The sequence below is a fragment of the Poromitra crassiceps genome (genome assembly GCF_964638095.1).
Source record: "Poromitra crassiceps genome assembly, chromosome: 14".
Classification (NCBI taxonomy): Eukaryota; Metazoa; Chordata; class Actinopteri; order Beryciformes; family Melamphaidae; genus Poromitra; species Poromitra crassiceps.
The window spans coordinates 24,975,383-24,990,179 of NC_139633.1; the positions used below are offsets into that span (position 1 = coordinate 24,975,383).

Below are 14,797 nucleotides of genomic sequence, written 5' to 3' on the forward strand. Positions count from 1 at the left end.
TCTTCTGCTTCACTGTCTTTACGCTGAATTCCTTGACTATGCTACGGTGCTATGTTGTTGATGTCAAAGTATTGTCATGTCATCCCAGTAGCCAAATAGAGGTCTTATCCTTAAAGGGATACTCCACTTTTTCGGGAGTTTAGCTCATTTGCCACCCCCCCCCCCCCCACATAACCAAGATACACCATGCCTTACGCGGCACTGTCCGCGCAGTTTACAGTGAGCTACAGTCGTGAAGTTAGTTAGTATCACCATAGAATGGAGGCTAATGGTACAGCTGTTAGAAATCTGCCAAAACACACATCTCGCAGCGCCAAAATACATGTTGTGCTTTGGGTACTCACCACACGATGAAATATTAATCCAAAATGCACATAATCGGTCTTTTTGGAAGGAAAAGAGGAGCGGGCACTACTTTCCAAACATGGCCGCCGACCTCTTTTCCTTCCAAAAAGACCGATTATGTGCATTTTGAATTAATATTTCATCGTGTGGTGAGTACCCAAAGCACAGCATGTATTTTGTCGCCGTGAGATGTGTGTTTAGGCGTGTTTTTAACAGCTGTACCATTACCCTCCATTCTATGGTGATACTAACTAACTTCACAACTGTAGTTCACTGTAAACTGAGCGGACAGTACCAGTAAGGCATGGTGTATCTTGGCTATGTGGGGGGGATGTGGCAAATGTGGCATCCCTTTTTTTTTTGATATTCTGTTTGTGTGAGCTTCGTTTTTTTATTTGTGGCCTCTTAGCAATAGACGGAGAACAAATTAATTTAGTCAGAGAAGACGCATCAGACAGCAAATTAATTGTTGAGGCTGTTTTGGACTTGGGTCTGGATGTTTTTGGTTTTCTGGGCTGGTTTGAGTGACCTGTTTTCGTTCATAGATTGACACTGTTGATGTTATTTCCACGGCAAGTCTGCAATTTATACAAGCGTTATTTTTGAACCACTCGAGACTAAGTCACATTCTGCGTGACTCTTCTCATCAAAGACACCTCAGTTATGTAAAGTATGATTCATAACTTCTGCCCTAAAATCTGTTTGACAGTAGTTGCTATGAGACGATGAAAACAAGGTCAATGTCACTCGCTTTCGAATTTGGACGACTGAGCCTTTCCCGACCAAAGCCTTAACATACATTCACTGAAATATTAGTCTCACTGTATGTAACAAAATGACATCATAATCTGAATAATAATAGCAACGACCTGCACCACATCAGAGTCAAGTTGATGGTACATACAGCTTGTGTCGTTGTTGCAGGCTGCCCACTTCAGTCCAAGGCCTTTTGTTTTGGAATCGCCGTCCTGTAAAATTGATGAGCTCGTTCATGGGCTGTTGCTTTGGGGACCGGCGTCTGGGGTGTGGAGTTTCTGTGTCAGCCGATCCAGCTAGATTCAACACGCACACACACACACACACACACACACACACACACACACACACGCGCACACACACACACACACACACACACACACACACACACGCACACACGCACACACACACACACACACACACGCACACACACACACATCTATCAGACAAACAAATAGGACGAATCAGCGTGACGTCACTTGACACCCAGAAATGCGCAACCCCGCAGCAGTTAATAGTATGAGTTGTGCCAAGCAAACGTTAATATCTCAAAATGACATCGCTTATATTTTGACATGCTGAGCGAGAGCAGAAGTAGCTCAAGAGTTTGATGTATAATACATGCATGTCGTGTTAAAGTTGTGTGAACTGTCGCAGTTTTTTAAAATGTAAACAGAGTTAACTGGCTAGAGTCAGACACTCACGCCTCGCGCCACTTGGGCTCCGTAGGGTTCCATTGCCGTTGCCACCCAGTGACGCGGATTGTTTACCAAAATGCTGCTCGGCTGATCCCTCGTATATGTCTACAGATGATTTTGCACTGTAGCCGTACGTACGTAAGATGAAGATGCACATTGGGATATTTATGATTGGTAATTCACTCCATATACGCTGTGATGAATCACGATACTATAAATCTACACATCTAGTATGTCCGTAGATCATCAGCATTGTACTTGCTGCTGGGTTTCACCAGGTAGGTATCATTTCATGGCATCATGAATATCCAGCGTTCAGATGTATCATATCCCTGAACACCAACACTTTGGCCCAATCGTAGTAACATCCAGGCCTTCCTCGTCGTTGTAAGTTGTCGTTGGGTGAGAGAGAGAGGAGAGCGAGGGGGCAGGAAATGAGGAATTGGAAGAAGGAAGAGAGGAAGGAAGGAAGGAGTTTCTACATCTTCTCTTTAATCCTGTGTGGGGGAAATCCAATCCTATAAGCTGTAGGCAGGAGAGAGAGCTAGTGATCACGGCAGGTGAGGTCACTCTCTGCCTGGCTGCTGCGTGTGTGTGTGTGTGTGTGTGCGTGTGCGTGCGTGTGCGTGTGCGCGTGCGTGTGTGTGTGTGGTCACTCTGCCTGGCTGCTGTGTGTGTGTGTGTGGGGGGGGGGGGGGGGCTTGGCTGAGCCATGGCACGCTGATCTCATGCTTTCTATAGACTACAGCCACTGGCTGCTGCCATCTTTAGACATCGTTTAAGACTTCTAAGTGCTTCTCTTGGCTGTATTTAGATTCCATTGCAGTGTCGGGCCTATAGCGCAGCATTATCAGAGTTGATGTTGTTTACTCTGCATATCAATTATATTTATAGGCTCTTTGACTGTCACAATCTCTTGCATAATCGTTCTAAATATACTGCCTGTTGTGTAACTGTAAGTTTGCACAGTGAAAAATTAGGAACTAGACAGAAGCATTGCACTCAAGATATTTGAAAAATGATATAAAATGATGCAGCACCATGTGTTTATTTCAACACTATTCGGTTTGACAGGCAGCCAAACTCCCTCTCCCACGTCCACCTCTTTCCCCATAGAAAGGCAGTCAGGAGGAGGGTCAGGGGGCTGTCCTTCATGAGGCTATTCTCCCTCTCTCTCTCCACTGTCTCCTCCACACACACACAGAAGTTTTAGCCTCTCTTCAGATAAGGCGTTTGTTTACATAAACGACCCGGCTATCCGCTTACTGCGCTCGCCGCAGACCGCAAAAACATTTCCAATGAGGCCTTGCGTGCGCTCTCTGCGTGCGCTCCTCCTCGTTCCGTCGCGCTCAGCCGGTGTTCCTTGACGGGTGGAGAGAGGGAGGGAGGATGCTGCGGAGCGGAGGGAGGCCATGGACTCTCCGAGACTTTCGCTCTTCTTAAATCCAATGAGATGAGCTTTCCTTGAGCCGCCTGCAGGGAGAATTACGTGCGCGTAAAGTTAGTACAAGAAGTCGCTCCGAGTATAGGGTTAACTGATAGGCTACGTGGGGGTAAAGGAGCCACTTTTTCCATCAACACCCGCAGACTGAATGCATGGGCTACTTTATAGTCTGCACCTCCCTCTGGATTTATTTCTCGTTCGGATTTTTATTCTGGGAGCAATTCTGTGGACTTTTGAAAAATATAAATAAATCGTGCAATTAAGAAGAGGGTCTGATCAATATGGCTGCGTTGGATATAGGTAAGTTTTATTTGGACTTTAAATGATGTTGATGGTGTTGCGGCGTAAACGCTGTTTGTTGCGATCGACATTCTACAACAGAGAGAGAGGGAGAGAGAGAGTTTTGTGTGCAATATGTTAGCTGTAAATGAGGTGATTGATTGTAGTCGTCAACAACAACAACAACGCTGAATGATTTTTACTGTTTTTGTTCTATAGTCAATGTAATTGTAATTCACTTAGTCACTTGGAATCCCCTGATGACTTGAATTGAATTAGAGGGGGGGTGGATTTCGTGACGTTATAGCCAAAACATCTTAGCTCGCTATGTAGAGGGGAGGGAGGGAGAAGGGGGCGGTAATGTGACGGGCGGCCAGTGATGCGAGCTTGAATGGGGCGATGAGACATTACAGCAGCGAACGGTACTGAATCGAGTGGTTTCAGCAGCGTCAAGTTGGACAGAGACAGCCAGGATGACACCGGAAGTTACATGATCAATTCACCACCAAAATAAAAGCATACATTGGCCACTATAGTGTTAAAATAGCCTACCTGTTGGAGTTTTTGTTTTTTTGAACAAGTCTTTGGTGGGGTATCATTTAGTCTAACATTAACTTATTTCTTTCATTTGCATTATTTAAATACAATAGTTAAATGTATACTGAGTTTTACCTTGAAAGTTACGACCGGAAGTTGTGCTCTTTATTCTGTCTGGCTTGACAGTCGTGGTGTTGTCAGGTTGGCCGGTCGGAGTGCGGCAGTATCCGCGGTAGGGGGGAGGGGCTGCGGTGTTGGAGCGGAGTGTTGCAGGCAGGACCGAGCCGATCCGGACATGAGGGAGAAGGGGAAACACTGTAGCCGCTCCGCCGGCTTCATTGACCGGCGTGTTATAGTCCACCGCTCCGCCGATCGAGGTGCGATGCGGTTGTGCACTTTGGCTTATTCTGCGCTTATTCTGCACAGGCTTTGGTCGCTGTAAAGACCTTCTTCTGCTGCGCTGTGTGTCTTGAGTGTTGTGAAGGAACTGCGTTTGGTTTTCCAGGAGAGAGATCCATCTCTGCCGCAAAGTGTCTTTTTTGCTGCTGCTGCTGCCTCTGATGGCATTTTCCTCTGCTGTCATTACTGTCTGACCTGTGAAAAACAGTCTGTCGCTGCTCATTGTGGCTACAGCTTCATGGCTATGTTATTGATGTGTCACAGTCAGATGAATAGACAATAGAAAAGTTGCTGCCTGGGCTATGCAGGCAGGCTTTAAAGAGGGGCTAATAAATTACCCAAGGCCTCTTCTCTAAGTCCTAAGAGACTGTTTATCTTTGCTTTCATGAAATAAGTGAAAGATTGATGTTGGCAGCGAGGGGTTGTTTCCCCCCCCCCGAGGTGCCGCATCGCTTCCATTTCCCTGGATTGCCTTTTGAAGTAACTGGGGGATTGTATGATTTCCAAACCCCCCCCTTCCCTACCCCCCACCACCCCCCCTCCAGGTGAGGATGCGATGACCGGGGACACGGACAAATACCTGCGGCCTCAGGACCTCAAAGAGCTGGGGGACGACTCGCTCCCCCAGGAGGGATACATGGGCTTCAGCATAGGAGCCCGCTCAGCCAGGTAAGCCCTGCTCGCTGCTTCTTTATTAGCTGCATCATGAAAACAAACGGCAGACGTACGCTGGTGCAGTATTGCTATAGTCCAAATTGTCCTCATAGAGTAGGTCACTGTGGCCAGATGGTTGTTCTTCTGCCTTCAGCATAGCCTAATTTAGGTTAACGACGTTGTCGTCTTTGCCATCGCTGCCTCCTGTGGTTGTTCATGCTATGTACTGTACATGGATTTATGATGCCGTTTCTGATTCTTTATGCGGTATCTTTAGACTGTGTAGAGAGTCTGTTAGATTGAGACATTTTATAACGTATAGCCCCCAACACACACACACACACACACACACACACACACGCACGCACGCACACACACACACACACACACACACACAATAATGGAGACACCAGAAAGCAGCTGGAAAGTTGCCATCGAATGATTCAACCTGCCAAAAATGATTCAGCACTTTTGTGTGGCCTAATTCAAAGCGTGGGCAAAGACTGAAAATGTGTCCATAGTATAACAGGAAATATAGGCTGTATCCTCCAGTGTCAACTTTGATACGTACAGTTAGTATCCACTGTCTAATAACAGGCAGCTGTCAATGAACAGTGGTACAGTACTTCAGTTACAAATAGTGGGGCAAAGTAGACAGTGGAAAAACTGGCAGGCTCCAGTGAAAACACATCATCATGGCCACAACAGGACAAGTATTGTGCAGCCCAAGCATATTATCTGACGTCTATTGTAGCCTCACTGTGACAGCTGGCAGATGCAGGGTGATGCTTGGTGAGATAAACCCCACAGTGGTAGGAAACAGCCAGCAGCAGCAGCAGCAGGAGTCCACACAGCAAACACTAGAAACACACACATATAGAAACGTGTTGGATCATCATGGCTCCACGCTGGACAGTTCTTTCACGCAATGTGGACATACAATGCAGTCATGAAAGAAAACACCGTAGATGTCGCTAAATAGTTAAATCGCTGTGTGGATTCAGTTGAAAGTATGAAAATGAGAAGCAAATTTAGAGTTTGTTGACCGATTTTTTGAGGGTTTGAATTTTCAGCTGTTTACGGCGTTGAAAATTTAACGCCCGCTGACTTAAAGAATTATCATTCTGCTTAACGGTGACTAATGTACTTTTTTCATGCTTAGGATGAATAGTGTGATAAAATGTGTATTTTTCTAACAATCATGAGTCTCTTGAATCTGCTACTAAATATTTAAAAAGAAAATCTGATTATGCTACTTCTATGTAGGGCTGTAACATACTTTAGAAGAAATGGGTGTTGAAATTGTTGACATGTCTCATCTTTACAGGTTTGGAAATGTGATGCAGTGAAATATTTTATTGATCAATATGAATGTATGATGCTGAGCAACTCCTTTCCTTTTCCTTAGCTTTCTGTTTATGACATCGGCATTGCATGGTTTGCCTTTTGACTCGGCCGTCTGCGCACACATGCACGCACACACGCACGCACACACACGCACGCACGCACGCACGCACGCACGCACGCACACACACACACACACACACACACACACACACACACACACACACACACACACACACGGATAATGACTAAGTGGGTAAAGGCAAATCATAAAACAGCTACAACAGTCTGGCAAGTTCACAAAATGACATAACTTTACTGTAAATTTTGAAACAGCCTTTATAGCCAGGAAAAGACAACACTTATGCCATATCACAAAATTACATTATTCATGATCACATATTCAAAATCTAGGACGATATCTAGTCTCATATGACAATATCGAGCTAATATCGATATTTATACCATGGTCTGGGTGAATACTCGATTCTGATTGGCTGCAAGGTGTCCATTAAAAAGTGATAATGGACACCTCGAAGTGCATTAACCCGCTTATACCATGGTCACTTGCCAAAGAAACAAAACAAGACCATTCATTTATATTTCCATGCATTTTGCAATCAAAATGTAGTTTTCATAACCTTGAATATGAGTTGAGAAACGGCGAGACAAAATAGTCCCCTCCAAGATTAGGCTATAATTGGATAAAATGGCCGCTTAGTGCCTGCTGCAACCGGTCGTCGGCTGTGCCTCGGACCGGTTCACGCCTCTCGCGTCGTCCCTTAAAAAGTGATAATGGACACCTCGTCGTGCATTAACCCTTACATATCGCCCACTCCTACACACACACACACACACACACACACACACACACACACACACACACACACACACACACACACACACACACACGCACACTGAAGTACATAAACACGCCTAGTCTTGGAGCACAACCATGCAAGTGCAGCATCAATGTCATATGAAAAAATAAATAAACCCACGACATCTCTGCTTCAATGTCTTCAAAAAGGCTTTGCTTTTCACTCTCTTCTATTTTGCTCTGTTCCTTGTTTTCTTCTTCTGGCACCGTGTCTGTTCCTCATTCTAGCCCTAGGCTCAGGTAAGAAAAGAGTAGTCGTACTGTAGTAGTAGTAGTAAGCAACATTAGCTCTGAATGGTGTCCTTCCCCTGTAACCTCTGACCTGTAACCCCCGACACCCATAAAACCCCTAACCCAAACCACCCCTTGTACACTGGCTTCATGCAACATTGTTATGTCTCTGTATGTGGTAGCTAACCAGTCACGTTGTTGCCGTTAACGTACATGTTGTTTGGACGTTTCATTTTGAGATCGTTGAATGATTCATCCATTTCAGTCGATCACCCTTTCACCTTATTTTCTCATCCCTCAAACCAGAATAATCATATTTGCAAAAACAAAAGAAGCTGTTTTTGACGCAGGTTTCGAGAGTCTCGCTCGAAACGGGGAAATAAAGGCAACAGTTTTGTTGTTCGATGTTATGAAAATAACAGCCTTTTCATCGGTTTGAGTTGTGTGTATTAATTCCCAAAGTTTCGTTGTGGTGTGTTGTTCTGAAGTGGCACTGTGCTATTGTACATTTTTAGTGTCACTCAGTGTAACTTCCAGGGATCAAATACATCAGTTCACTCACAAGCAGCCCCTTAATCTGTCTGCTTTAAATTGAATTAAACCGACTAAGTAATTGGAGATGCCCCAATGTTCCCCAGAGATCCTGCAGATTCAGGATGGTCAATCACGCTATGCAGAGATGGAAACTTTATTGCCTGAGTTGAGTTGAGTTTTTGCTCCGGCACTTAGAAAACTCCCACATAAAACCAAGAGTGATTTTGACAAAGGACAGACAGACATTCGGCCCCTTGTGCACACATCCATGCACACACAAACACACACACACAAACACACTTGCAGTACCCACACAAACACACTCGCAGTACCCACACAATGCTCTCTTTGAGCCCACACAGATGCAATCCTAAAGTGTATAGGGCTATTGGCTTATACACAGAGATAAGAGACAGGAAAAACAAGTAGTTTGGAGGGAAGCACAGATTACAGCAAGGCAAATAGGTCGGAGGTCGTGGGGGTCGACAGATTGATCAACAGTCAAACTAATGGAGCGCTGCTGAAAGAGGAAGGATGGAGGAAGGGAGGACGGTGGATAAGAGGGAAGCAGCAAGGTGAAGAAAAAAGAAAAGAAAAAAGTCCTTCCGTTGAGAGAATTGCTGGGTGCAACGGCACTGAGTGTGATTACGCAACAACGTGACGGCACTGAGTGTGGATACACAACAACGTGACGGCCCTGAGAGTGGATACACAACGTGACGGTAGTGAGTGTGGATACACAACGTGACGGTACTGAGTGTGGATACACAACAACGTGATGGCACTGAGTGTGGATACACAACAACGTGACGGCACTGAGTGTGGATACACAACAACGTGACGGCACCGAGTGTGGATACACAACAATGTGACGGCACTGATTGTAGATACACAACAACGTGATGGCACTGAGTGTGGATACACAACAACGTGACGGCACTGAGTGTGGATACACAACAACGTGATGGCACTGAGTGTGGATACACAACAACGTGATGGCACTGAGTGTGGATACACAACAACGTGACGGCATTGAGTGTGGATACACAACAACGTGACGGCACCGAGTGTGGATACACAACAACGTGACGGCACTGATTGTGGATACACAACAACGTGACGGCACTGAGTGTGGATACACAACAACGTGACGGCACTGAGTGTGGATACACAACAACGTGACGGCACTGATTGTAGATGCACAACAACGTGACGGCACTGAGTGTGGATACACAACAACGTGACGGCACTGATTGTAGATACACAACAACGTGACGGCACTGATTGTAGATACACAACAACGTGACCCCGAATTGAGGACAGTGGAGAGAGGAAGAGATGATGTGATAGCAGCAGAAACAAGAGCAGGCAGAAATCATAGGCCGTCAAATATGGACGTAGCCACGCCCACCATGACGTCACCCATTGGTTTGTGGACTCCCGTTTTGAAGCCTCGAGTTTGGCATTTTGACCGTCGCCATCTTGGTTATTTGGAGCCAGAAGCAGCTAACGTGAGACCATTGGTTTCCCACAGAGCTGCAGCGCCGTCTACTATTGGTCCGCGATCGGCGAGCTGCGCGATCACTGGACAGGGCGACCTGTCAATCACGCCCCAAAACATAGTCTGCTTTAGTGTCTATTTTACTCCAAATGGGAGCATAATTAACAAAATGAACATGATGCTGTATTGAAGAAGACAAAAAAAAACCTAGTGATTGAGACCATAAACTCATTAGGAAAGGGTCTACTGAGGTCATGAATCAAGTGGGAAGTAGGGTCATTTTCCCATTGACTTCCATACAATTGGACTTCTTTTTGGAGCCAGTGGGGCCGCCCCCTGCAGGCCATTCAAAACAATGCAGGCTTAAGGCACTTCTACATTGGCTTCATTTCTCAGAACCGGAGGTCGTCTAGTTCTGCCCCTTGGCAGACCTCCGGTTCTGAGAAATGAGAAAGGGACATGTTGGAAGACAGACAGCGAAGAGAGAGCAATAGAGAGAATGATGAAGATGAGAGAAAAGCGATGTCTCCGGGGCTATAGATGGCAGAGGACAGGCGGAAGGAGGAAGCTATGGAGGACAAACAGTGGAGAGTGGGGGGGGGGGGGGGGGGGGGGCATGCCAGCCAGTCCTTTCAGGCTGCGCCGAGTTGCTTGGTAACTTCGATGGCAGGGGTAGGCAGGCTGTGCTGAATAAAGGCCTTCTCTCTGTGCTGAATAGCATGCCCACTCAAACACGCTGAGCTCGGCACTTTCTCCCCCTCACTAGCTCGCCCCCCCCTGCACACACACACACACACACATGCTTGGACACATCGATACACAGTTACACACATTACACACTCTCGCAATATAAGAGTACAGAGTTGTAGCTTTTGCGGCATGGGCTGTTAGTAGGCTTACCATTTTGACAGCTCCACCGTATTTTCTGACACGTACAGTACAACACGCGTGTTCAAAAACACACTCGCATACATTAGAGTCTATTTGAATGCATGTGTCGTACGCACACGCATATTTGCTCACAGTGTAGGGAACAATGAGAGAGAGAGAGAGAGAGAGAGAGAGAGAGCAGCATCGCAGTGTGTGTACACAAAAGAACTACAGCTCGCCCGCACTGATGGAAAACACCGGAGCACAAGAGAAAGACGGTAGAGCCATCTACAGTACAGTGCTGCACCCAGCCTGAGAGAGGCTGCAAAAACACAGGCATACGTCACCACACAGGCCATGAAGCAATACTGCAGCAAGACAGATGGAAAGGACAAGTAAGTTCCCTCCGAAGCAGCTCGAGGTCAGCTGCTCATCTGAGGCTCCGGTTTCAGCATCCTCCGTCGACAGGTCACATTGAACCAGAGCACAACGAACAGCACTTTTTGACTCAAGTTTATTTCTACTACTGCCGTCAATCCAAGATTGTTCATAGACTTCTTGTGATATTGTCAATCTCACATTTCAGCCAAATGCAAATATCGCCAGTTCTATTCACTAATTAGTCATACTTCATCAGTTAGACAAACTCACTGAACCAACGACAGCGTCATACGGTATCGATGACGACAGCCCTCTGTGTTTGCTCTCGATCTGGCCCGCTTCGCCTCTCCCTTCTCCTCTATCTCTCAGTGCAAACAAACTGACCTCACTCTCATTTCCATCTCTGAATAACCTAACCACCACACGCACCTATCTAATCGCTGTCCCACTGTGGGTCCTTCCGCCCTCTCTCTACCCGTCCACACACTCTCTGTCCAGTCAGTAAACACCCGGTTCCCTGGAGGTTGCATGTAGTAATGGATTCCTTTTGCTTTTTGTGTTGTCCGTTCCGTTCTCCTGCCGTTGCTTATTGTGGCCCGCGACGCTGTGTTGCGTGGTAACATGTAGCCTCCGCTCCTTCAGTTCGGATAGGTCCAACACCCTCAACCGGAGCTCCTACGCTCGCGACAGCATCATGATCGAAGAGATCCTGGCGCCCACCAAGGACACGGTAAGGTCCATCTTTTGTCTTCCTCGTCATCACCAGTCTTTCTTACCCTAGCGTTTTCCTTTTCACTCTGTATTCCTTCCGAACCTGTTTCCCTATTGCTCTCATTCCCTTTGACCGCTACGTAGCTATTTGTCACGCTTTCTGTCTCGCTACGTTTTCAAACTCCCTTCGTCCTTCCTTTCCATATTTTTTCTTGTCTATGCTCTGTCTCTCCGTCAAGCGGGTTTGGTCAATCGATGGGTGCAGGCCAGGGTAGCTGGGAGGAGGGTAGCCTAATAGATCTGCATTGTCTTCCACCAAGGTCATAAGGGAGACAATACTTGATGCCATACTTGCTGTTGTTAAAGTGCTGAGGTTGAGTGTAGAACACCTTCAGAGGCCTCCCTTGCGTTCTCACGGAAAACCACAGGGCTCTGCAGACTTCTCCTCCTCGTACATTGCCAGTTTTGGTGGTTGGGATCCAGGACAGGAGCTAAAACAGGAACTGTAACCTCTTGTGTTATAATTATAAACAACATTAATAACATCGCCTACAAGTTCTGTGAAGACATTCCTCAAGATTGGAAAGCATAGATGGCCAAAATATGCACATATCTCTACTCTCTCTGTTACAAAATAAGCAAACCCAAACAACTGTATTAGATTACATTGACTTTTTGATTTTATTTAGATTTAACCGATGGCTAAAATGTAGAAAAAAGAAAAGTGCACTCAGTAGAGTGCAGATCTCCGCCAGGCACCGCTACGCTAACCATAACCAGAAACAATCAGCTCATTCATTAACCCATGATGTTCGTATCATTTAGTTAACTCTGTGTGTGGGCTCTAGCGTACTACGTAACGTTACGAGACAGTCGTAAAATACTTCACTTTCACTTCACTTTGCACGCTCGCTCAGTGTTTAGACAGATCGCTCGTCGAGTTTCAAGCAATTTTCCGCATCGATTCTACTGAAGTATAACCACACTTTAAAATGTTTAACGTTGCCTCTCCGTCATCTCGCTGTGTCTCTCTCTCTGTGCCCTGTCTGAGCCGAGGCAGTGACACCAGGAGCTCGAGGCAGGCCCGAGTATATGTCTTAGTCTCTTCTTCTGGATCATGGAAGAGCGAGTCTATAATATTTTCATTATTCCAGACATGACAAGACAGAAACAATAAAGATGACATAGACTCTAAGACTAACAATAAAGATGACATAGACTCCAAGACTAACAAAGAGATGACATAGACTCCAAGACTAACAAAGAGATGACATAGACTCTAAGACTAACAAAGAGATGACATAGACTCTAAGACTAACAAAGAGATGACATAGACTCTAAGACTAACAAAGAGATGACATAGACTCTAAGACTAACAAAGAGATGACATAGACTCTAAGACTAACAAAGAGATGACATAGACTCTAAGACTAATCATTCTAAATTCAAGCAGATTGTCAGTGTGGGAAGCACTGCAGTACCGCATGTACCCACCGGACTCTGCCCAGCCCCGCCTCCCCACTCTCTACAGAGCAACAGACAGACAGACAGACACAAACACACATACATAATCTCCTGGCGGAGATATATATATATACACTGTCTATATTTTTTTAAATGCCCTGATATTAGTTTGTTTTTAGTTTCCGTTTTACATTTGAGTAGCCTTTTTTCCATGGAGATGAGATTTATTTCTGATGGGAATAGAACCCTCTCGAGACAGAAAGCACCGATAGATGAATTTCTCTGGATTGCACAATGCCATGAAGTTGGATTTCTGAACTGTGTCTCTTCTCCCTTAAGCTTCAGAGTGTCTGTAAAGACATTTCCTACTTGGTTGACCCTCTCAATAAGGTATATACAGCGTTGATGATGGATGGCTTCCTCATTTTTCACTTCATCCGATCAGCAGCACTGTGGCTCAGCTTTCATCCCTCGGTTTTGTCTTTGGATGTTGTTTGTTTTGGGTCTGTGCCATAATTCTCATCTGATTCACTGGAGTTTGACCTCTGTATAATAAACAATCTTTTCCCATGCTACTTTCAGTGTCCCGTGCGTTCCCATGATTCAGTTTTCACATAAATAACTATTTATTTATTTATTAAAGTTGGATGCAGGCCACTTTCTCAGTCTTCATAATGGGTCCGTCATCATTTTTGCACGTTTCGTTTCGATGGAATTCCACCCATTTTTGTTTGTCCTCCTGAATGTGGTGCATCATGTGTGAAGACCTGACACCCGACTCAGGAGGGAGGGTCGTAGTTCACTGTTATGTTCCTGTGATGATTTACTGAAGTCTCTCTTGTCTTCTTTCATTCTTCTGTCTCCTCCCTCCATACCTTTCTCCCGAATTTCTCTTCTTCCTCCATTCTCTCCATCACAAATTTTTTCCATCCTCTGTTCTTCCTTCTCTCTGTGCTCATGTTCTCCTCCCATCCTGCTTTCCTAACTCCTCTCATCATTTCTCCGCCATTTCCATTCTTCTCTACTCCTCGCTGCTTCCTCATCTTTCTCCTTTTTCACCCCGATCTCCATCTACCTTTCTCCCGCTCTCTTCAATCTGTCCATCTTGCCATCTGCCTCCTCCTCTCCCCTTCTTTCTTGGCCCGTCCTCATCTTCCTTTCACCTCCATCTTTGGCCGCTCCTCCAGCACCTGGCTGTGACCAAGGACTACAGCTCGGATAGTATGCGGCGCTACAGCTGGACTCCAGACACCATGATGGACCACAGCCAACACAACACTGTGTCCAGCCCTATTCACTCTGGGTAAGTCGGGACAATTGGACCGTCTCTTCTGATCAGTCAAGCGGTCGAGTCGCACTCCTGAGTCCCGGACTCATTTTCAGGACTCGCGCCTCGACTCGGACTTGAGCACTGACGACTTGGACATGGACTTTGACTCGAGCATTCATGCATCTGGAGTCCTCGGAAGTTGGAGACGAGGACTCAGACTTGTTAATTGGTAGAGATAGTCTCCAACCCAGCTAAGCTAAGTGCTAAGACTTAAGACAAGGTCATGACATCCTGCCCATGTGCACTGACATTCTCTACTCCTGCCATCGCACATACTGCAAATGAATGCGCGGCCAGCCGTTAAACCATGTAGTTCATTTGGATACATCGATAAGAGGTTAGCGCTCACAATAATTACAATTTGAATATATGATCATGCCTGCTATAAAGTTGAACTATGCTCTTTAAAATAGACAGTGCTGTCTTTGCCGTGCTAGAT

General features: G+C 45.8%; 1 protein-coding gene across 1 annotated transcript in view; it reads left to right on the plus strand.

The window, feature by feature from the left end:
• Window positions 1–14,797, plus strand: part of ank3a (ankyrin 3a) — a gene marked incomplete at its 5' end in the record, with an annotated part of 156,669 nt that overhangs the window by 107,430 nt on the left and 34,442 nt on the right. Inside the window, 3 exons of the mRNA XM_083650518.1 lie at window positions 5,004–5,127; window positions 11,481–11,583; window positions 14,216–14,331. Of these exons, the coding sequence (XP_083506644.1) occupies window positions 5,004–5,127; window positions 11,481–11,583; window positions 14,216–14,331 (343 nt within the window). The remainder of the gene's footprint in view (window positions 1–5,003; window positions 5,128–11,480; window positions 11,584–14,215; window positions 14,332–14,797) is intronic.